General features: G+C 48.8%; 1 protein-coding gene across 3 annotated transcripts in view; it reads right to left on the reverse strand.

Annotated features, from left to right (window-relative positions):
* Nucleotides 1–4,441: 4,441 nt before the first annotated feature.
* PMEPA1 (prostate transmembrane protein, androgen induced 1) overlaps nucleotides 4,442–24,695 on the reverse strand; it is a 46,189-nt gene continuing 25,935 nt past the window's right edge. For 2 of the 3 annotated variants that reach the window (XM_063404232.1, XM_063404230.1), the window contains 3 exons: nucleotides 16,420–16,574; nucleotides 9,850–9,903; nucleotides 4,442–9,755 (listed from right to left, as the gene is read on the reverse strand). In XM_063404232.1, coding sequence (XP_063260302.1) covers nucleotides 9,198–9,755; nucleotides 9,850–9,903; nucleotides 16,420–16,574 — 767 coding nt within the window. In that variant the 3' untranslated portion in view covers nucleotides 4,442–9,197. The remainder of the gene's footprint in view (nucleotides 9,756–9,849; nucleotides 9,904–16,419; nucleotides 16,575–24,695) is intronic. The other variant, XM_063404231.1, reaches the window with a different exon arrangement.

Here is a 24,695-nt window from a genome sequence, read left to right on the forward strand (position 1 = left end):
CATCTGAACCTTTCAGAGCCTGGGTTTGAGATTCAAGGAAAAAAAAATCTGTGTGTGCACATTAATAAATTGTCTGGAGCAAACCTGTGCTTGGAGCCCATCATCCTCCCTGGGAAAGCCCTTGGTGTGCACTGATCCCAAGTTAAAACCCAACCCAGCTCCCTCACACTCACAGCAGCTCTGCAGAGACCCTCCCAAAACACCACAGAGCACCCAGAAGGGGTTGGTGTTCCAGCACTGCAGCTTGCATGACTATTTTAGAGCTGGTTTGTTCTGGAGGCTGAATTCCCATTTAAAGGGCCCAAATGGTAGAAGCCCATCCCTTGCTGGGAACACAAAGAGGACCCGGAGTGGCAAACTGGGAATTCCCACCTGTCCCCCTGCAGGGACTGCCTGGGACGTGCAGCCACTGCCCACAGGCCCAGGTGCACCCACCTGAAAGGTCTCTGAAGTTGCCCAGCGGCTTCTGTGGTATGAGGAAACAAGATGGGACATCTGTGCCACACTTCCACTGCAGCAAAAGCCACCTCTTCTCTCCTTTTCATGCCCCAACAGCAGCGAGGGCACAGCAGGAAGGACAGGGTGGGATCCTGGTGCTGCCTGCAGGGAGAGGCACAGAGGGGTTTTATCTCCCACCTCCAGCCTCTCTGCTTTTAGAGCCAGGCTGCTGATTAGCAATGCACAGCAACACCAAGCAATAACTTTGTACTGCAGTTACTCTCTTAATCAAATGCAGCTTCACAGAGCCACGCTGATCTAATTGTTCAATGTCCAAGTTCCCTGCCTTTGCAGAGATAAATACTCTGAGGAGCTGCATTTTGACTGGCATCCAAAACTCACCACTGGCTGCTGTGATTGTGATTTATTGCTGCTGATAACAATCAATCCCAAGGCAACTGAGTGCATTTGAACTGGTTCAGGACTGAGCAAGGGGGGAACGAAAGGGAGCTCCCAACTGATGGATCCTGCAGCCAATGCTCTCCCCCATTTCTGCACTGCAAACCCCACTCCAAGCTCACTGCATGGAGGGCTTTGTGTCACCTCTCCTCTGCTAGAGCAGAGCCATCAGTGTGGCCAGCCAAAGCTCTAAATTTCATTTATGCACCTTTCAGTCTTACCTGGCAAGAGGCTCTCTGTGGGCAGGAGACAGGGAGAAAACTCAGAATTGGTGCAGCCAGAGCCTGCCCTGCCAGGGAGCATGGGGATATCTCCAGCAGACAGCAAGCCCTGCTCACCCAGGGAGCAGGACAGGTTCCCCAGGGGAGAGGGCAGAAGGAGGGGGGCCCTGGAGCTGCCGTGATCAATGGGCTTTCAGCCACAGGGGGAGAAAAATATACCCACAGCTCTGGCTGTGTGTGGCTCCAGCACAGCCTCAACCCACTTCTGGGTACCCTTAAAAATGCCTTCAGTCCCAGTCTCACCTCCAAAAAAGGTGGCTGCTGTTTCAGAGGATTTATTCTTTCTTCATCCAGGCAGCATCAGAGACCCGGTGAGGAAAAACTCTGCCAAACCTCCTTTAGCTGTGACTCGGCAGAGGAGCAGAGAAACCCCAGAACAAACACCACCCTCCCTGCAGCTGCTGAAATTTGCCTCCTGGGCAGTGGCAAGATCGTGCCCACCTGGGGCACATCCCCCAGCTGGGCCAGCTGCCCTGCCTGCCCGCCCCTGCCCCTTCCTGCCTGTCCCCTTTGCTCCCTCACAAAGCCCCTGAGTGCTCCTGCAGTGTTCCAGGGAGATGGGAGAGTCTGCAGGGCTCCTGAGCAGGGGACAGAGGGAGGGGGAATCAGTTTTGACCCCATCAGACCATAAATGAAAGGCCCCTTGGGCAGTTCTTTTCCAGTCTGAGCATGTCTAGAAGCCCAAGGCAGGAATTATTTGCTCTTCTCTCCTGTCTGGTATTTTGCTTTTGTTACTAATACTGTTACACAGTCCTGTTTTATGCCAAAGCAGTGGGAATTTCTACACTTTTTATTTATTTTTTAATAAAAGGGATAGCAGCAAATGTTTGGAGTAAATTCCCATTACAATTGGGAGAGTCAACAGCAGGATCCCTCTGAGAGCACATTGCTTTCCTAACAAATCTCAGTGAAACCCATCACTGCAGGGAGAATCTGTTTCCAGATGCTTTACTCAGGGTTTCTGTCCCTGGTCAAGGCTTCCCCTCCCTCAGGGGTGAGACAGGGCTCTGCCTGCACAGCAGGGAGAAAAGAAACTCCAATAAATCAGCCCAGGGAAATGCAGCTTGAGCAGGTTAAAAAGCCAGGCTGACTCCAGGTTTCACACCTTCCCCACCTCAAAGCACCCCAAGGCTTCCCTGTCTCTCCTGGGAGGGAATCACTGCTGGGACCAGCCCTGAGCACCAGCACTGGAGCTGGAGGAGCCCCAGAGGGGTTTTGCTTCGTGCCCTCCAGGAATAAACCAGATTAAACTCAGACATGAGCTGAACAATGAATCACCTGCCAGGAGAGCAGGAGCAGCATGGGCAGGACTCCCGAGGATGGCAGAGAGGCAGCAGCAGAGGGAGGCGTTAGATCAGGACAAACAGGGAAAAAAAAAAAAAAAAAAAGGTGCTTCTATGATGTTTAAATTCTCTGCAGTTGGAATTTGCACCTTCCAGCCAGTGCTCCATGGAGGCCCACAACAGCTGCAAGAAGGGCTTCGATGCTGGAAGCACAGGGAAAATCTGAACCTGATTTCTTAACTCCCGTTCCATTTGCAGCACAAATGTCTGTTTAAAATCAAAGGCTTTGCCACCTGTGGTTTCCAAAAGTCACAAAATTGTTTCTTCCATTGAAACCCAAAAATTTAAAAATAATCTTTTGCCAATCAGTGATGCTGCAGTGTCCCCAGATCTCCTCAGCAGACATGGAAAGGTAGCTTAGTAACAGCTACCTCTGCCCATTCCCACGCACTGCACTGGTTGAACTTGATTTCTTTTCTTTTTTTATTTTTTTGTCATTTAAAAAAATTCCCTTTAGGAAAATGTGGTTTCAGCTGAGTTCTCTTTTTCTGTGGGAAGATGTTGGTTTCAGCTGTGATTCCAAAAATGTGATTTCGAAACAGCGATTCAAACCAAACCCAGCCCTTTCCCTGCCTCTCCATGCCTGGGGCAAGGTGGATGTATTCCACTTGGATATTTGTGATCCTGGGGTTGCCTGCTCTCAGAAATTTTGTGTTCTGGCATTTCTTTGGGTTTGAGATGGGAAAGAGGGACTGGAGCTGCTCGAGCCAGCGCTGGGGTCACAGCATTGGCACAGCCTTAAAATCATCTGACTTCCTACCACAGGGAGAAGTGTTCCACCCGAGGCCAGCTGCTTTCCAGCACTGCATCAGCCCAGGTTGTCCTTCCAGCAGCAATGCACAGAGGACACCAGGAATCCCACAGAACAAACCACAGCAGGGAGGTGAGTGGCAGCATTCCACAAGAGGATTTGGGGTTCTCCTCCCCGGGCTGCAATCAAACTTTCATTCCTTACAGATTCTCTCCCAGCTGACCATCAGCTGGGGCTGTGTTACAAAGAACTGGGGAGGCAGAGCATCCCAGCATCCTGCTGGAGCCCACAGGAGCTCCTCATGCCCAGATCAAAGCCGAGTCTCTGCCAGTTGCCCACCCAAAGCAGCTGGAGGGGCTGCCAAAGCCAAGGGTCACCTTTAACACTGCTGCCACCTGAGACTGAGGGTCGTGACCAGCCAGAGAGAAGGGCTGGGGACACCGAGGGCTTGGGCAGAGGTGGCAGCAAAACCCAGGGATTAGTGACTGCACATCCCTCAGCCCCAGTGGGGAACCCACGGGTGAATCCACAGGACACCCACCCTGCAGACACACAAAAGAAAACCCCCTGCAAACAGTCAAGTTTTCAATCGCTTTAATGTGATCACTGCAATCTGACCACAGTTTCAGAAAGGAGGAAAAGGGAAAGAAAAAAAAAGTCACACAAATTCTCTGTGCTTAGGATTTGAGTCAATCCACGCAGTTCTTGTTGACTGACGTCGTTCAAGTTAAGAGCTTCTGACTGTCAGGGACGCTCTCGGCTGAAAGGCAGGAGGAGAGTGTTGGGCAGAGTGGTGCAAAGCAGGAATTGCTTCTTCTGGGCCAGAGCTGTGCCCCCTGCTCCCCCCAAAAGGCAAAAGGACCCAGCTGTGCCTGCACTCACACACACAGAGCATGCAATGCCCCAGGAGGCAGCCACAGCTCCACGGGGACAGCACCGGTGACCACACAGAGGTGGGGCCGTGCCTCAGAACCAGCAAGGGGGAACCCCCACAAATATCCAAAACTGAGCAGATTCATTTTCCAACATTCCAGAAGAAAATAGGAAAATTGAAATTACATTGTGTTGACAAAGCCTGATTTTTCTTTTCTTTCTATTTTTCTTTTCTTTCTATTTTTCTTTTTTTTTTTTTTTTTTTTTTGGGTAACAAAGCAAAAGGTGAAGGCAAATTTTCCAAAGTATTGTAAAATTTATTGTATAAGTATTGCAGCTTTTAGAATGACATATAATTGCCACTATCAGTTACTGGTACACAAGAAGCGTTTACAACAGATTTTTGTAAATTGGCATCAGAGTACATATTCATACTAAAACAGCAAAATATAGATAAGTACTGCATTGCATGTGCTGTCAATAGTTTACATAAGTTTAAATTGAACAGAACTCAGGATACAGGACTGCCTATAACAAACTCCAAAGCCAACACAATGCAACTGGAAGTTTAAGAAAATATTAATACAATGAAATGTGTCTATAAGGCAGGCAAATTAGGACTTTAATGTTGTCCTTCATGAGCTTCTATAGTACAGCAAAAATTTGAAGCGCGGCTTCTGGAAAATTTCTTTTTGTTTTTTTTTTGTAGCTTTGTGTTGTACACAGAAAATCTCTGAGCAGTACAGAAGAGATTAAAATTCATTCTGTTCTGGCCTAGCACTGTTAATGCTACACATCTGATTCAGTCTTTTCCCAATCCTTAGGAAAAAACATTGGGCTTTGATTTATTCTTTTTAATATAGCAGTTAGTGCAATTTTATAATTCAATACACACACAAAAGGGTGATTCTCCAGAAAGCAACCAGATTTCCTTAGACCCCACTTAGGACAGAATGAATTTTGTAACACTTATGGAAAACAACACGCTGGATTAGTAAAGCTGAATCTTCAAACCAAGGGTTGTGACGGGAACACGTGTGACCGGTGTCAGCCCCAAATGAAACCCATCCTTTCTCCCCACCAGAATCAACAAAGCCATGTTCCCATTCCAGGCCAGTGGGGTTTGGGGGCCACTTTAAGGATGCTGTTTGCCGTACTGTAAGCTAAGAAACTCTGTAAGATGAACAACCCCTTTTAAAGCTAACGCGACATAAAACTCCGAGCAGAAAGGCAGGCTAGGACGTGAGGTTGCTAAGCATCAGCAATGCCTTGATTCTTCTGTATTTCTTTAAAAATAAATCACTTTTAAGGGGCCTGAATCTCTGTGCTGGCAGCTGCAGGACACTCTAGCACCGCTCTCCACTGAGCTGCACCAAGGCCAGAGGGAATGGGGCATCAGCAAGGGTGTGCAAAGCAAATTCCCTGCCTTGGTGGCAATTTGGGATGAGGGAATGGGGGAGAAATGGAGCCCGAGGCGAAAAGTAACATTAAATAGTAGTAATAATAATAATAACAATAACAGCAACAATAATAATAATAAAAAAGAACAGACCATTATTTCTAAACACCCACTCAGAACTTGGAGTTGATCTGGGCCCCAGATCTGGTATCCGCACTTGAAATACGCAGTTCTCAGGACTGCAAGGAGAGGGGTGGACAGAAGAAAGACAAAAGGAAACAACAACTGAGCTCTGCTGAGGAGCTGCACCCACGGCCTGCGACCCGGGGGTCTCCCCACTGGAGCTGCAGCAGCCCAGGGAAAGGTGGCAGCTTGGGGTTTGTGCATGGAGGGGCTGAAAGGCATCGTTCAGAACAGAAATTTGGTGTTGAGGAGCCACCCCGTTCCACACTCATCAAGCTCCCCAAACTAGAGAAAGAGGTAAATGAAACTGGACCCAGGAACTCAACAAACTGCTCGCTCAACTGCAGAGCTTGGGGTGATGCTACACAAATAAAAGCTCACACTGGGAGAGGATTGCGGAGGGAGGAGAAAAAATAGGGGGGAAAGAAAAAGAGAATTGGTTGAAATTTTGAGGACTTTCAAGCATGAGAGCTGGGTTCAATTGCACTGCATCTTCAGACCCTCTCCCACCACCCCTCTGTGCCTATCCAGCCCCTGCCCACTTCCCTGACTCTTCCTCGGGGTTTGGTGGCCAGGTGACACCCTGTGACAAGACAATCTCGCTCCTTAACAAACTCTGGTCCCCACACCACCTCTTCACTCACTGCTCCGTTTTAAACATGTGATGCATATTCCACCCAAAATCTGCTGAGGTAACCGTATTTTTTTTAACAGCAAACAAAACTAGTTCAGATCACTGAACAATCCCCCCCTCCCTCCCCCAAAAAACAAAACAAAAAAACACCCCAAACACCCAACCCCAACAACACTATTCACGCATTTTGGCTCAAGAGGGCAGTAGATATTATATTTCGCTTTCTCTTTTGGTTGGTATCTCATTTACAATATCCACCACAGATTCCTACCTCCCCGGGTAGGATAATGTGCATAAAACGTGTTCAAGTTCCCTAAGAACAGTCGGAGCAGAGCAGCGGCCAAGGGAGCAGCAGGTGTGGCCAGGCACAGGGAGCTGCTCCGGGAAAAGGGACTGGAAAAGTGAATGCAAGGTCCAAAGGAGCAAGAGACCAGACGCTGGTTACTTGTAACACTAACGATGATTTCAAGTCCCCCTCTCTAATAAGGGAGGGTTACCATTTCTTTAATAAGGCACTAAATAGACATGTTACATAAAGGAAAGATACATTTTAAAAACTCGTACAAATTCATCAGTTTTGTACCTTTCGTGACAAACTAGATTTATTCCTTTGCGTTACTTTTTTTTTTTGTGGCTTTTTTTCTTTTCTTTTCCTTTTTTTTTTTTTTTTTACGTGATCAAAATTTAGGTTATGTGACTGTAAAACTATGAAGATTTCAAGAGCTGTGGAAAAGCAGTTTGAAGTACTGAGAAGGTACAGGACTATTTCTAGGCAGAAATTTAAAAAAAAGGCAAAAAGCAAAAAAAAATAATGATCAAACTTCAAGTTCAGCTATTCATCATCTTCTTTAAAATATATATAAATATTGTTCAAATGGTCAGAACTTCAAAACCGTTCTCATGGTTACGCTTTTTTTTTCTTTTTCAAGTAATAAAAAAGTTGCTTAAAAACAAGAGTTATTGCCTTTATATCTTTCATTTATGTCACTCTACTAGATAGCATCCTGCAGGAAATCAAATCACACCCCCTTGTAAATCCCTGGCTGTCTGTGGCTCCCTTCCTGGCGCTCGCAGAGACGGGACCCGCGGGGGGAATTTTCCCTTTCTCCTTCTCCCCCTCGCTCTCTCGGGTTTCCCACTCACTCCCTCCGTCACCTACGAATTCACCGTGAGGGTGAGGCCCCTACCACACACCGAGGTGACAGAAAATGTAAACAAGAGCAGAGCAGGACAGAACGCTTCCAAACCAAGAGGAATGAACCGCGCGCGACGCCCGGCGGCGGGAGGGCAGCGGGACCTGGGGGAGAGGACGTCCCAGAAGAGGTAAAGGGGGGTTGCTTCTAAAGCCTTAAGCATTATTTTTGTAGCCTTTAATGAATACAGCACAGGAGCAGATTCATTCCCATCATTTCTGTACCTGGCGCCTCTTTAGCTGGATAACAAACGTAAAAAATAGCGACAACCAGGGACGGCGGCGCCGCGGGACACGGCTGCGCCCGTTTATCCCAAAGTGAGGTTTGGGAGGTTGAAACAAAATGAAAATGATGTTCACCACCACCACACTTTCCACCTCGTCCTTTCAACGAGACATTTAAACCCAGCTGAAGGGCAGCCAGTGGGTGCGTGACCAGTTCCTCACGTCGGCTTCCACAACCACCGCTTTGGCTCCAACAGGGCCCTTCAGTTGAACATGGAAAGAAATAAACCAAAAAACACTTTTGTTCCTTCAGACACAGAAGTTTATTCTCAACCCCCACCACCCTCCCCTCCAAAAAGTTAGAGGTTGTCCAAAAAAAAAAAAAAAAAAGGAAAAAAAAAAGAAAAAAGAAAAATCAAGTAATTTTTGCCTGCTTCAGTCACTCTTGACTGCGGGAAGCAGGGAGTTTTCATTTTACCTTGTTACTCCAATAATCCTACCGGATGACAAACAGACACACACCAACTCCTCTTGCTTTGTAGGGAATGTATAAAAGCCGTGGCTGTCGGCGGCCACGCGCAGGGACTCTGGAAATTAAGGATTTGCATAAGCTGCAGTCTCGCTCACCGCTCCTCCCGGGGCCGGCATCTCCACTCCAGCCATCCTCCTCCCCTTCCAGCTACTTTGTTCTTCACTTCCACATAGATCCCTTAACAGGTTCATGGTAGACATGATAGAGGCTTTGACCAACACAAGCACTGACATATTTATATTAAAAAATAGTGCAAAATTTCAACATTTATATAAATAACTCTAAACCCCTGCTTTTGATTTTTTTTTTGTTTTTTTGTTTTTTTACAATGTAATACATGCTTTTTGAGTTGGCACTCAAAAATTGCCATTTTTCTTCTAGTTCAGAAAACAACTTTTTTTTTTTTTGAATAGGCCTCTTCTAATACAAAAATACTCCTGCTCCTTACACATACACTTTCTCTTATTTTTAATATATATTTATATATTTATATTGCAGATCTTTAAACAAAATGGTTTTTGTGCAAATATTTTGTTTTTAAAGATAAGTGAAATAATCAAACAAAAAAAAAAAAAGCATTCACACACAGCCCAACTAGAAACAAACAAAAAAAAAAGACTACAGTTGATTTTTTTTTCCTTTTTAAACGTCTAGACACAGCTCAATAAAGAAATGTTTTTGCAAGCTTGGTAGGCTTGTGCATTCAGACCAGACATAACAAGTAAATATTTATACACGGAGAGATGGGGAAGGGCTGCTTTTTTTTTTTCTCTTTGCTCATCTTCCTCAACTCTCTCTCTCCTTTTTTCTTTTAACGGGAAGTGCAGAGTGTTTCATTTACTTTCTCGCCTTTTTTCTTTTCTTTTTTTTTTTTTTTAAATTTTTTTTTAAAAGGGATGCCCTTTTTGTTTCTCTTTCTCTTTGTTCCACGCCGTCGTCGTCGTTGTGCTCTCAAGGCCATTGATGTGTGAGGGATGGAGTCTGCTGCCCTCCAGCATGGGGGGCACGGCGGTGCTGTTCTGCTGGTGCTGGTAGAAGGTGGAGCCGGGGTAGTGCCCGATCACCTCGCTGTAGGTGGGCGGCGGCCCCTCCATCCTGCCGCTGCTGCCGTAGCAGGTGGCGCTGATGCCAGAGTTACTGCTGGGGGGGCACGGCCCCCCGAACACCGAGTTCTCTATCAAGTCGCTGTCGAAGATGGTTCTGTTCGGGGGCGCCCGCACCGACTCCCTGTTGAGCTCCATCTGCTGCTCGGGGTCGCGCAGCTGCAGCGTGCAGGGTCCCTGGTACGGCGGCGGCTCCTCGCCGTCCGACAGCGAGATGGTGGGCGGCAGGTCGATCTCGTGCTGCAGGTACGGGTACGTGGGCTGGAAGCGGTTGAAGCGGTCCCTCTGCAGGAAGGAGGGCACTGCCAGGCGCTCGCTGGGCCGCGGGGTGTAGATCTGCTGCTGGAAGGGAGAGGAGGGAAAAGAGCGTGAGAGGTGCGAGGTGCCGGGGTGTGGTGGCACAGCGGGACAGGGACACGGCCCGCGGCGCCCTCACCTCCGTGATGCCTGTCCCGGACACGGTGCTCTCCGAAGGCCACAGGCTTCCCTCCTGCACGGGAAAGGAGAAGAGCAGGGTCAGTCTGATGCCAGGGTGTTGCCATGAGATTTTCCTAGTTTGCTGAGCGTTCATATTAAAGTAGAAGGTTTTCACCTTCTCATGCTCTTTCATGTAAACAACAGTTATGTTTTATAAGCATTATCATTGTTTCATGTTCTTCTCCTTAGAGAGGAATGACTGTGAGACAGTCCCTTTGACCAGTGTGGGAATACCACTCTCCCATCCACGGTCACCTTGCTAAAAGTATATAATAGGAGGTAATAAACAAAGCGGGGATTCTCCCCTGTTGCTTTCTGCTCTCCCAAAACTCCTGACTCTGTGTGTCTTTTCAAGCGAGGCTCACAGCGACACCAGCGAGGTGAAGGAAGCTCCTTCTGCAAACAGCTCGTGCCAGGTGTCACCTGGAGAAGACACTGCCACCAACTCCAGCCAGCATCTCCAGTGTGTGCTGGGCATCGTGTGCATACACCATGCTTGTGTCACCCCATCACCACTGGAAACACCCTCTGGATCAGAATTTCCCTCCCCTTGCATCTCCATCTCCATTTAATGGATCGTTTGCAGAGTGAATGATGAGAAGGGTACCAGCAAACCCTCTCCCCTTTGCAGACTTCCCCCCTGCCACCCCCACACCCCCAGCACGGTTCTTTCCTTGGTTCAAACGTGCCAGAGGAGTATTTCAATTTGTGATCCATGAGCCGTGGGTGATTCACAAGACATCCAAAAAAAAAATGCTCCATGAAATAATGACAAGATTAAAAAAAAATCAACAAACAAAAAAAATCCACTTCACACCCACATTCTGATGCTCACAACCACGGACATCATGGGAAAAGAAAGATAATAAGTGAATAACTAAATGTTAAGCCTAATTTTGATTTGGCTAAAAAAAAACCAAAAAAAAAAAAAAACAACTCTGTAGCAACAGGATGGTTTCAGAGTATTTTTTCCCCAAAGAGTAAATGGTCCTTGGCTTAAATAGACTGAGAGACTGAAGAGTAGAGACTTTCTTACACTGCAAGCATCACTCTGATCCTGAGATCCAAACCTCAGTGCCAACAACCCCAGGCACGGTGAAGCCACAATTTCCCCCAATCCCTGAGACTAGTTTACTATTCATGATCAAAACAAACAAACAAAGGTTCTTCCCATCTGCTGGTGATACTCTGAGCACGCACAGTTCACCCCAGACTTTTTTGCCTTAGGAACTGCAATATTTAAATATTGCTAATATTCGCATATAGCAACATCCCCCTGGCAGGCAGAGCTGGAGGAAAACAGCCAGAAGGCTTGTAATTATAACTCAGAACTTCCCAGTTCCTTGCAGGTGAATCTCCAGTTCTGGCACTACTAAGCCAGGCACAGGCAGAAGTATTTAGCACCAGTGGGGAAAAAAAATGCCAGGGGAAAAAGAAACCCCCTTTTTCCCTTTAAGTATTGCACTGAGAGTCTGGTCTGAGCAAATCACACACCTTCCTCCTGTGAGAACTCCTATTTCTCTACCTGCCCCAAACACAGCACCAGCACATTGAAATCTCCTCAGAAACCACCCATTATATCCCCCACCCTCCTGTTTTCTCATTTTTCCCCAATGCTGAAATGCATTTTCTCCTTTGGCATAGCACATGGTATCAGGTACAGAGAGTATCCACCAGGTTCTGGGTTTTTAAGCCCAGCTCTGCACACAAACCTCAAGGCAGGGCTGGTGCCAGTGCAAGGAAATCAGGGATTTAAATGGAAATTAGACTACCCAGGGTCTTCCCCCTTCTCCATGGCTTTTTCAGGGGCATCTCCTTGGCGCAGAGGTGAAGTGCCACAATGCCAGCACCTTCCCTGGCCACAGCTGAGGAATGTGCTGGCTGAGCACATAAGCAAGACAACCCTGTTTCATTCCAGTCCTCGAGACTCCAACACGCAACTGTTTACACAGTTTAGTCTGGCATCCACTGTTTAGTCTGGTCCATTTTCCATGGACTTGTGGCCCGCAGGGACAGTCTGCAGTCAAACTCCCCCAGCGGCCAGAAGATCCAGGAGGAACTGCCACAGGACAAATCCTCACCTCCAACTCTGCTCGGGCACTGACACCAAAGGGCCCAGGGAGGATTTCCAGTGCCACCACAGGTGCTGCCAGCCTGTCACCTCATCCCAGAGGACGCCGAAGCAGTGGGCAGGAGCGGGAAGCACTCCCGAAATTGTGTTTACTTTGCCATGCCCCCGTGGCAGACTTCCTGAGCAGCGAGTACCCTGCTGCCTTCTGCTGGATGTTTTATATTTAACTTGGCAGTGGGCAGTGCCATGGCAATGTCCCATCTGCTCCCCGCTTTCTCGGGAGTGATGTCAGGCAGCTCCCACGGGGGTGGCTGCAGCCTGGTGCTTCCCAGCCGTGCCAGGCTCAGCTGGGACATCCCACGGTGGCAGGAGAGGGGCAGGGCTGCTCCACCCAAACCTGCCCTGCCCCTCGGTGCCCCCAGAGCCTGCCCAGGGTCCTGCCCGTGTGTCTGGAATCAAAGCTCTGGCTCACACACCGCTCGTCTGTTTGTGCAGATGAAGCCCAGCAATGATGCCCTGGGCAACACGTGGATGCAAGGGTAGCAAACCAGCAAAAACAGCATCAAAATGGGACGTGCAGAGAGAGGAGGAGCAGACCTGTTTTCTGGAGGGGCTGATTTCTGCAGCCTTTATTAACCACCTCTCCCAGGACTCCTGGCCAAGCTCCTGTGCCCACGGCTGATCGACCACAGCACCCAGTGCCCCCCAACACCGACCCCTGCCTCACACACAAGCATGAAACCCATCTGGGGAGCAGCTCAGCTCCCCTAGAAACTCCATAGCAAGATTAAAACTGCGGCAAATCAGTAGTTAGAGGAGGGCAAAGCCTCAAGGACAGAACACATCCCTGCTTTTAGCCTTCACTGTGGCCCAGGGATGGCTCCACAGCCCCAGTGAGCCAAGCAAAACTGCAGGAGCAACATCACTGCAAACCCTCAGCCTCTCCTCACCCACCTCTGATTTTCAGAGCATTTAGGACTTGAATCCATCTCAACAATGAACAGCCTAGAAAGCTACAGGCTTCTGAAATGAAAGGTAAGATTCTGCTGTCTGCTGAGCAACACAGCTGTAAAAGCCTCCACAAGCATTGCAGGACTTGCTGCAGAACCTAAAATTACTTTTAGATTTCTTTTTAGACATCAATCTTCAACTTTTTTAGAACTACTTGTTTTAATGATGTCAGAGAATTTTCTCTGTAAAGCTGCATGGTACAGATTAAGTCTCTGAGCCTTAAGGAAGAATAATTTTCTATTTGGGGGGACAAATGTGTGCTTGGAATTGCTCTTACACTGCTTTTTCTTGGGGGAGAGGGTGCAGGGACAGGGCCATTCTTACAGCAAAAGAAGTTATCAGTAGCATTTCTTAAATATTCTTATTTAAAAAAAATAAAAGGTACTTGTCATGAGGAGACAAGAGTTTAAGTACAGCAAGAACGGTGATGGAGAAACGCATGAAGTAATACAAAAACTGCTTGCCAGCAAGAGCCGCATTAAAAAACCCTTTAGGGAAATTAATTTCTCCTTCAGCTGTAATTTTTGAGCTGCAGCAACAAAAAAGGACGACTCCAGCAGACCCAGCAGCATCCTGACCATGGGATGAACTGCTTTAATATTTCAGCAGATGAAAAGCGTGAATGCAGCTCCAGTGCCCGTCTGCGGTCACGACACCAAAATGAAGTTTGGGATTTAAAATGCCCAACACCAGTTCAGTGCAAGTTTAATGGATTGCACAAACCAGTATCCAGCCCAGTGTGGCCTGTGCCTGCCAGGCTCCAGCCCTCCTTCAGACTGGAGCTGTTTTCCAGTGACACACACGCTGTGCTGAGCCTGAGAGGTGCTGCCTTTAAGGTCTGGATTATTCTGGTCCCACACACGAGGGGCTTCTCTGTCCCATCAGGAGGGTGCTGGGACCACAGGGAATCTCTGCTGCCACTCCAGCAGTGCTGCATGTGCAGCATGGACAGGGCAGGGAGATGGGGAACAACCATAAAGGTGGGAAAAAATAAAAGAACAACCAAAATTATACATTCCTATTTCTCTCCTTAGCTCCAAAAAAGGTTTTGAGGACTCCACATCCTTGCTGGGGTTGAGCAGAGGCACAGATGTCAAACGCTGCTGAAAAGCCATTTAATCACTGATGTGTCTGAAGGCTGAATTAGTAACAGAGCTGAGCTAAAAAATGGCTGGAAATTTTGGCCTGGTAAAATTTAAAATAGAAAAAAAAATAAAGGAATTGTTTTTTAAAGAGTCAATTTTTCATTCAACCTGAAATTTTGGGTCAATCACCATGTGATTTTTCTCTTTTCTTCCCATGTCAGCCTTCTTAACTCTTTTTAAAGAAAATAAAAAGCAGCCCACTTAAGAAAACCGAAATTACTGTGTTAAAATAAAGAGGGCTTGATCTGAACTTTGCTTTGAAAATGCAAAACGACACATTTGGCATTGTGCAGGTGAAGCACTCTGGACACGATAACACAGTGAAAGAATCTGAAAATGGGAAAACAATGTTTCTGCTATTTTAAATAACTCATGTGCTCCGATGCCCACGCTCTGCTGCTGCTGGAAGTGGGTGCACAGGACCTAAGAGGAACGTAAGAGTTCCGGGAGGAGCTGGGATCTGTGTGGGGAGCTCTGATCCCCAGAGCAGGGAGGTGCCTGAGCCATCTCCACCCTCACACCAGCTGCTGAAACGTGGGATCAGGCATCCCTTGGGATCAGGCATCCCTTGGGGTCAGGCATCCCTTGGGGTCAGGCATCCCTTGGAATCAGGCATTCCTTGGGATCAGGCATCCCTTGGGATCAGGCATCCCTTGGGGTCAGGCATCCCTTGGAATCAGGCATTCCTTGGGATCAGGCATCCCTTGGGATCAGGCATTCCTTGGGATCAGCATCCCTTGGGGTCAGGCATCCCTTGGGATCAGGCATCCCTTGGGATCAGGCATCCCTTGGGATCAGGCATCCCTTGGGATCAGCATCCCTTGGGATCAGCATCCCTTGGGATCAGGCATCCCTTGGGGTCAGGCATCCCTTGGGATCAGGCATCCCTTGGGGTCAGGCATCCCTTGGAATCAGGCATCCCTTGGGATCAGGCATCCCTTGGGGTCAGGCATCCCTTAGGATCAGGCATCCCTTGGGATCAGCATCCCTTGGGATCAGGCATCCCTTGGGGTCAGGCATCCCTTGGGATCAGGCATTCCCAGCGCTCTGATCCCTCTGCACTGACAGCCCCGAGCTGGGATCACGCCCTGCCCTCTGCAGAGGAGCCCCACAGCCCATGGAATGTGAGGGGGTTAATGGGGCTGGGGTTTGCACAGCTCTGCTTCCCACGGGGCATCCCCCTCACAGCGCAGCCAAGAAGGGACCTCTGCCTGCAGCTCGTGGTGTGTGACACAAACAGCAGCTACAGGGACAGCCCTGGGCAGCTGCAACTGCACTGAAGGCTGGCTTAGGGAAAGAACCTAGATATCCCTCAAAAAAAAAAAAAAATAGAGGAAAGAAAATGGAAAAATAGAAGAAAAAAGCCCCAAGCAATCCCTGCATTTGATCTTTTTCCTACAGCAAGTATGGGTTTGATTCAGGGGAGCACAGCCCCACACAGAGCACCCCACAGCACCAGCAGTGTGCCCAGCCTGCCCTGGCAGCCTGCAGAGGAGGGGACATGCAGCAGTGACCTTGGGGGAGCCCTATTTAAAGCCCGATTTAAGACCCTTCAGGGTGAATGCTAAAAAAGAGAAGGATCAGTACAAGACATCCCTGCACTGAAGACAGAGCCACGGAGGCAGCAGTGAACAGTACATGCTCACCCTCCAAGAAAATGTGATGCCTTTTCTCTATACACCCTTCTAAGTCTCTCTGAGCCACTACATTTGAGGAAAGTGCCTGAACCAACATCTGCCTCGAGGCTGGCCAGGCATCCCCTCAAATCCCTGTCAGAGGCACAATCCACACGTTTCTCCTCAGGTTTTTATGAAACTGGGAGTCTGGGTTACAGAGAGCCTCTGCACAGCCCCTGGGAGAGATCTCTGCCTGCCTGGCTGACAGGTATTTCCTGCCCCTTCCACTGCAGTAACCCAGCAGCACTGGTGGAAACTGGAGCAGTCAGTCAGGGTTTCCTGCTCTCTGCAGGGCAGGCAGAAGTTTTTATACAGTCACCTGAGACCCTAACTGGAGCCAAAGGACAGGACAGTTTGGGACTGCTAAACCAAGGCAGACAAACCCCAGCCAGCTGGGGGTGGTGGTCTCAGGAACAGGACATGCCAGGAACAGCCTCGTGCAGTGACTTTACTAACATAAAATCTGAATTGCAAAGCTCAGGGCAAAGGCAGAGGCTGTGGCTGTCCATATGTAAGCACACACAGCACCCTAAAGAGCCAGAGGCATCCCTAAAATGCCCCCTCACCCCCAGAAACAGAGACAGATGATGCCAAGGCCACCCAGGGCCTGGAGGAGCAGCACTTACTGAGGAGAGGTTCTCGTCCCGCCGCCTGCCCTGGCTGTGCCGGCTGATGAAGGATCGCGCAGAGAGTTTGTAGTGGTTCAGCAGACACGTGATCACCACCACCATCACCATCATCACCACCACGATTATGATTATCTGTACAAACTCCAACTCCGCTGCAAGAGAGACAGACAGACAGACTTTGAGCCAGCAGGACAGCAGCAGGTAACTGAGCACAAGAACAGCTGAAGTGGCTGAGACATCACTGACGACACCGCGCCTTCCCTGTTACAGATCTCACACGTGGGCTCTGTGTGCCCTGAGCCCACAAAAGCCTCATTCATTCACTTTTTCAGTGTCACAGAAGAGTCTCCAGGAGGGATCTTTGCAGACAATCTCCACTGCAGTGTTTCCCAGCTACAGCACAGACTGGGCTTCCCAAAGACCTCCTGGGTGTCCCCAGCGCTGGGCACAAAACCAGGAGCATCCCAGTGCCTCTCTTGGGGCTGCAGAGCCATGAACCAACAAAATTCATGCTCATGGAACAGTTCAGCTAAATGCAAGCTGAATTTCTGCAGTTCTCTTCCCATCACCTCCGGGGAGGACGGGACTGCGCCCTCCTCAGCACATCCCTGCACAAGCCCACATCCCCTCTGTCCCAGGGGTCACACAGTGGTGGCCCAGGGGACAGCACAGCACAGCGGGCAGTGGCAGCCCCCACCCACCCCAGGAAGCAGGCGGGGAGGCCTCCTGCTTTTGGGTGAGACGCCAGATGGGTGCGATGCGTCCTCCAGACAGCCCCGGCTCGGGGCTGGGCCAGCTGACAGCAGCAGCTTGAACTGGCAAAAGGAGAACTGCCAAAAGCCCTCCAAACAAACAGGAGCAAGCAAACAACAGACTGACTGCCCCGTTAACTCTGCAGACACTTGGCAGGAGGCAGCCGCAAGTCGCTCCTAAAATTTCCTAAGGAAATAATTCCTCACACCTCTCCGAGGCTTAGGAAAATTGAGCACTGGAGGCAAACATTGTGCTGGGTCATTATTTCCATGAATTTGGTGCCCAGGGAGTACATGCCATTCCCAAACTGCTCAGTCACTCCCCCCAGCTCCCTTCAGGCCAGGACTGGGCAGCAGCAACTCCCCCAGCAAAAAAGAAGGGCCAGACAGCAAAATTCAATCATTCCAGGGATTTACACTTTGTTTGCTTCTCAGCAGTGACAGCTATAAAATCCAGTTCGGGAAAGCCATGCCCTAAGCTATCATGGATGTTGCCATCTATATTTAATCTATGCAGACACACATATATATCTGCAGACACACAGCAAGGCCCATCAGACCTCAAAGGGCACCACTCACACCAGCTGGGGTGGCTTCTGCTGAGTCAGACAAACTTATTAGGGTTTTGGTTGGATTTTTGTGTTGTTTTGTTGGGGTTTTTTTTTTTTGATGGAAAGTTTTCTCCTGACAGGTGGCATTTGAGCGCCAGTAAAAGCAAATAAATGTCAAGAAAACAGTCCAGGTGGTGAGCGCTGCCAGTTACCTTGGATTTCTTTCTGCTAAACAGCAGCTATTTCTGCCACTGCCCAAAATGCTCCACCAGCTCTGCCCACTGCCTGCAGAAAGCAGAATTATGCCTTGAAAGCAGGAGCCTTATCTGGCACTTCAAGCTGGATGGATGAGGGACTTGGAACCCAAATCTTCCCCTAAAATGTAGCTGCCTCTGCTCTGGAAGGTTGCACATGGGGTGGGAAGAGAGGGATTAAAAAACAAACACTGTACAGGAGTTTTGCCTTAAAAATGGTTTTTAGTTAGAATAAAAGACAAGCTCTGGCTCTTTCACAGCAACCCCAACAAGCTGCCCAGTGCCAGTGTGAGAGGAAGAGCATGGAAGAAAACCACATTCCCAAAAATTCCATCCAGGCCCAAAGCAGCACAGCTCATCTGTGGGACCCAAAAGCTGCCCCTGCTGCTGGAGGAAGTGGCTGGAACAGGAGCTCGTTGCCTCTGAGCAGAACCCAGCCTGACCACAGGCACAAACACACCAAAACCTGAAGGGTTGGCAAAGGGGACGATGCAAAACCATTTCCAAAATGCACAGTGACTCTTCCCATGTCACCCCCACCGTGTAGGGATGTCCCCACACATCCCAAAGACACGTCCTGGTGCCAGCTGTGACTGAACACTGACAGAATCTTCCCAGTCCCCACCAGGGTGAAGCCCCAGCACCCCACCAGGCACAGGGCACCCCACAGCTCCCCTGGGTGCTCCCCATGTCACCTATGAAGCCCCTGTGTCTGTCCTCTCCATGGGCAGCCACCCAGCCTGGGTGCAGAGCCCATCTTTTGAACAAATCACTATGGAAAAGAAAAAACTAAAGCAAAACCAAAAAATATCCCCAAATGTTTTTAAGAAGATGAGTCACTTCAGCCTCAAAATGCAGCATGTGCTTCGGCCACGGTAAGAAAACACAAGAAAAAATATATAAATGAAGCTGGTGATGGAAAACTTCCTTTTCTGCTACAAGGGGTTATATTTCTAAAGAAAAACAAGGCCAAAGCAGTAGTACAGAAAAGTTCCTTCCCTAGGACAAGAAATCCCTTAAATGAACCAAACCTTGCTAAATTGGTCCTGGTGCTTCAGTGACACAGGTGAAGTTTTGGGCACTGGGAAGTGCTGCCCCAGCTCCTTCCCAGGAAGGAACACACAAGATGTGTCACTTCCAAATGACCCAAACCAGGCTCCCTGCACACACAGACACAGAACCAGCACAGCCTGAAGCAGAACAAAGGGTGGGAATTCCATCAGCATCTGGGACAACACAGCAGTGTCTCACCCATCCCTCAGAGCTCTGGGACTGCTGTAATTGGGATTACACAACGCTCAGAGAGGTGCAATAGGAAGGCACAGGATGATCACCAGAACAAAGGGGATGCTCCTCCTGCCCCATCTCTACCCCAAGCCCAGCTCTGAGGAGCAGCCCAGCCTTACCATGCCCAGGAGCAAACCCATCCCGTATGCAGAGGTGAGCTTTAATCCCAAGAACACTCAGGTTGCCCAATCTGGCTTTTGGAAAAAATAAAATAAAAGGCAAACTAAACCAGAAGAAAACCACCAAAAAACCCCACACACTCAATTTGTGCTTTTCATGTTTCAAGAGACTCATAGCCACTCGAGGCACCAAAGTTTCTGCCAACTCTCCCTCTGCTTTAACTTGTCTTCATGGGCTTCTTTTCTGCAGAAGGGAAAACAAACCCAACACACTGGAAAGCTGGATATACTCAGTAAGATTTTTATCCAAGCAGCTCAGTCAAACTAATGAAGAAAGATCATTAAAAACCCAAAGTTTGAGTTAATATGTTATTATACAAGTGCAATTCAGCTGCTATGCTAATAAAAAGCCTTTGGGGAATGAAAAACAAGCCAAACTGCAAAGCACATAATTTATAATTCTACTGGTATTCTTAAAAACACACACACAACAAAACAAGAAAAAAAAATACTCAACACATTTTGTATTTGGCTTCCTAATCATTGTCACTTTTCAATTAGAAGAGACCTCATTCCATTTCTCTCTGTAATTTTCCCCAAGGGAAGTGTTATAAATGCACTAGGCTTTACAAGATGGGCATATTCCGCCTCCAAATGCAAAGCAAGGTCACACTAATTTAATTTTGCATAATTTTTATTCCAGAATACATTTCAAACTAACAGGTTCAGACATCACATTTAAGTGACACAACCTGCTTTTCCGTATTTCCCGTCTAGACGCGGCAGCTCCGGGAGCCGGGCACTGTGCGTGCAACCCTTTTGCAAGTAAGCAGTTTTTCCCCCAGATTCTCACCACCCAAAACGGGGCATTCGTGACCAAGGAGAAGCTCTTGTCACGTCCCATCCTTCACCTTCGCTGCTCGCTTGCCACTTCAAACCACGCGTGGCCTTGAACAAGGGCTTCCCAGGGGATTACAGAGATGTATTAATGAGTAATAAAGATATTCTGCTTCCCAAAGACTGTGGACTCCACTCTCCTCTGTTTAAAAGCTCATGCCCACCCTGCTGCCCAGTCACCGAGACCATAAAGCTCTAAAGTGTCTGAAATTTATGGATTTATGTGTGGGTCCCACACCGAGGTGCTGGGCACACTCCTCCCACTGCAGACTGCACTCACGGCTCCACAGAAGATTGCTGCAGGAAGGTGCATCTGGGAGCTTCCTCGAGTGCTTAGAAACAAAATCCTGCAAAATACAGGCACCCACAGGTTCAAAATAATTAATAGATTTACAAGGAGGGAGAGTGATGTGAGTCAATGGTGATGCTGGGAGCACCCTCACAGCCGTAGGGGAGGTGAGGCTGTGTTACACCTTAAAGGCAATGCCTTGCCTTTTACAGCTACATTTCAGTCCATAAAATGCTTCCTATAAACTTTATTGATGCTCTTCCTTCCACACTGAGTATGTCTGCAGAAGACAAACTCTCCAAACCACCACAGGTATAAAGGAGAAAGGAAAAAAACCAACAAACCAAAGCCTGTATTTTGCTGCAATCATTTCAGACACTCCAGCTATCATTTACAGGTGGACAGAACAGCTTCTAGGCAGGGTCTCAGCCAAGATGACCTGTGCTGTCAGCCAGGTATAACACACATCTGCAGGTCAAACCAGTCATCCCCCAGCTCCAGTAACAATTTCTATAGGTACTGGAACTGTGTATCATGTGAGAATGATGAGAAGTGAAATTACTCAGGAGATAACAGCTAAGATGAAGAAATGTAGCCATAACTCCTAAAGAAAAAAGTTTAAAAATTCTCACACTTAACACACTCACACACTCTCTGACTCTCCTTAAAGAGTGTTCTCCCTCTCAGCTGCTGTGTGGACAGCAAAGAAGAGATGAAAGAACAAAGAACTTCAGATGGCAGATGAACTCACCCTCGCTCATCTGCTAGGTCATCTTAGAAACAATCAGAGCAGGCAAAGTCATTACTGCACTATTTTTGTATTAACATCTGCTACATTTATCTTCTAAAACCTCCATAAAACCAGATAGGAAGGGCCAATCAGACTGTCAACAACTGTGTTTGTTTACCAGACAGCACGGGAAGTGCTGCAGATAGATACAGAATATGATCTCAATATTGATAGTGCTGCTGCTGGCACTGACTGGCAGCACCTGAAGCTGCAGCAGCACGGAGGCATCGAAGGGACCAGGATCAGGGACACCGGGCAGGACAGCTGGGACGAGATCATTTTGGGCCTGCTGCACACATCATCAGCACAGTTAACAGCTAAACTTCACTCCTGGATTCAGCACAGCCAGTTCTGGTGCAGAGAGCAGAAATGACGCTGTGCGAGATGGGGCAGGAGGGCAGGGAGCAAGTGAGACTTGGAAAAGGAGCCAGCTGAAAAAAAATACACTGCTGGAAAACAGGGGATAGGGCCTCAAGAAGTCCTGTTCATAGCACCAAGCCTTGAGTCGTAACTGTGCTTAATACAGTTATTTTTCTTCAGGTGCCACCCCAGGTAATCAAGCATCACATCCTCTGAGTCACTGGCAAATGACGGCCTCATCTCTTCACCCCTATTTTTGTTTGTTTTAAATGAAACAGCTCCATTTCATGCTTAATAGTCACAGAAATACCAGCCTGGTTGGGCCTCAGAACATTTTTTCAGTGCTTAAAAAACACAGCAGCTCTCCTGGGTGCACACTGGGCCTGTTTTCAGAGGGTCACCTTCCCGAGGTCACCCGGTTTGGTGGCAGCTCTGGGGAGTGGGACACACACCCAAGGGCAGAGAGGCAGGATCAGCATGGCAGAACTCAGCTTTTACATGGAAATGACAAATGTGAGAGCTGGGGTCAGCAGCTCTGTCAGCCAGGACGTTTCCCAGCTCGGGGCAGAGTCCTGTCAGCCGGACACTTGTGTAGAGAAACTCCCAAAGACATGAAACAGCTCCCTCAGAGCAGTGAGGACTAACCAGGTTCTGTGGGACACACAGAGTCTCTGAAATCCTGCAAATGCCAACCCCTTCTCTCTTTGCTATGCCTATTTCTCTCATCCTCTCCTTTTCCAGGGTTTTTAGACAAGGTATTTCACACACAGTCAGGCTGATCCCAGCCTACCGAGATGACTGGAAGGAGTACACGGCTTTTGAAGTTACTCACAAGGGTGAGAACAGCTGAACTGGATTAAAAGAATAAAGTCATTTTGATTTTGTACTTAAAAGACAGGTAAATTTGCTTGCTCACTAAAAAATGTCGAGCAGGGCTCACAGCCCCCACCAAACTGGGAACATCTGAAATATCTCCTGCTTCCTGAGAGGAAGAACAATAGCATCAGGCCTGGATGATGTCTGGGCAGGGGTGAGGGCAGAACATCACCCACCTCTTTCAACAAGAGCACCAGGAGAGAGGGACACGAGAACAAGAGTTCACCATCTGCAGTCACAAATAGCCTAAACCAGGAAAAACATGTACCAAATAATGAGTGAAAAAACACAGCACACAATATCCGGATCAAACCCCACCAGCTGATCCTGAAACACCAAACAGGGTTTGTTTGTCAGGGGTATTTCTAACAGCCAGTAAAAATAAACACATTAATAAATAAGTATTTTTGTATACCCTGGAAACACTCCTGATCAATATGTGGCTTGCTACTGTAGAGGTTTTTTTCCCTTCCACCCAGCAGAAACTCATGACAAAGGAAAGCACATCTCATTTATGAACTTAGCTATAAATACTTTTGCTAACTGCCATTTAGGAATTTCATTTCCTGCTTGAGCAAGTCCTGTTGAAAGAGGCAATTACCAAATTTGTTTCTAGTTATAGAAATAGATGTTTGTCGCTGCCCACATCTGTTTCGACAGACAAATTGCCAGACGCGGACGCTCCAAGGAGAGCAAGTGCTCCATGCAGGGAGGGCTTTGCCCCCTCTCCAGAACACTAACAGCAATTACAGGGATTGGGTTTCTGATTCAGCTTCCTCCCAGCCCTGTCTCCCACTGCAAGGGAGCTGCCTCACGCTGACAGGGCACTGCAGCTGAGGGAGCTGCATCCACCTGCACTGCATCACGCAGCCTGCTGCCTCCTCCTGCTGCCACCAGGGAATACGGGATGCATTTGTCACCCAGGCCAGCACAACGAGGCACCCTGAGCTCTGGAGGTCACCAGGAGCCAGCAGGCTGCCCTGCTGTGCACACAGAGGGGCAGGCAGTGCATGGGCATGGCACAGGCTGTCCCATCCGTGCGGGACGCCGCAGCGCAAGGCAGCTGGCGGGGGGTGCAGATGGGGTCTGTGGATGTCATCGGCATCAACCACGGCCTCTCCCAGCTGAAAAAAGGCTCTCTACACCAGCTTTAACCAGGGGTCTCTCCATCCTGGCCGTCCCTCAGAAAGTTTCCATTTCCACTTATTCTTGGGGAAACCATCCACTGGTTGAACCATCAATTCCCAGTGCGCTCAGCCATGACCCTGTCAGGGCCCAAAGCAGCTGCAGGTGCCCCGGTGCCACATCCAACCCCTGTCACCAAGTCCTGTGGCACCAGTGCCCGCCCAGGGGCACCTCGAGTGGGACAGCAGCAGTGCCTGAGTCTCCCTGCCACCAGCATGGCACCCATCAACTCACACCCAGCACCCAGCTCAGGGACACGACTGAGGTGCAGAAAAGCCACAAAACACCCCAAATTTTGGCTGGGTATTCTGTGCACCTCCAGCATTTCTACTCTGTACCAGCATGGCTCCCTCACACCACCTCACTTATCAACCAGCACAGCCCCGAGGTGCCTCTTGACACTTGGGAACAGTGCTGGGTCCCTGTCCTGAGGCTGCAGCTCCCCCAGGGGCTCCAGGACACGCAGCAGTGCCACAGGGGCTGCCCTGGCCCGCAGACGGTGTCGAAACCCACATTGAGCAAGCTGGCCAAAGCCACACAGGTCACGACAGGGCTGGAACTGCGACCGGATTTCCTCAGCACGGTCCAGGGCCAAAAAACGGGAAACGCTCCCTGCCCTGCCTCTTCCCAAGCACTGTTATCATCTGTGCCACTCTGCAGCTCCAGCTCACCACAGGAGTGACCCTTCACAAGGCAAGTTGGTCCCGGGGAACAAGGACAGTCTTAAGTTACAGGCAAAATTATGCATTGCGGGGAAAAAATATGCAAAATGCATGCAAATGCCCAGACAAGGCTCACTGTGTCTGGTCACTGCAGGATTCAAGTTCAGTTCTTGAACTGGTCTGAACTGGTCGCTACCACCAGATGGGAGCGAATGCATGTGCACACACTCTCACAGAGATGTGAAAAAAAA

The sequence above is a fragment of the Prinia subflava genome, chromosome 8 (genome assembly GCF_021018805.1).
Source record: "Prinia subflava isolate CZ2003 ecotype Zambia chromosome 8, Cam_Psub_1.2, whole genome shotgun sequence".
In the NCBI taxonomy this organism is placed as follows: Eukaryota; Metazoa; Chordata; class Aves; order Passeriformes; family Cisticolidae; genus Prinia; species Prinia subflava.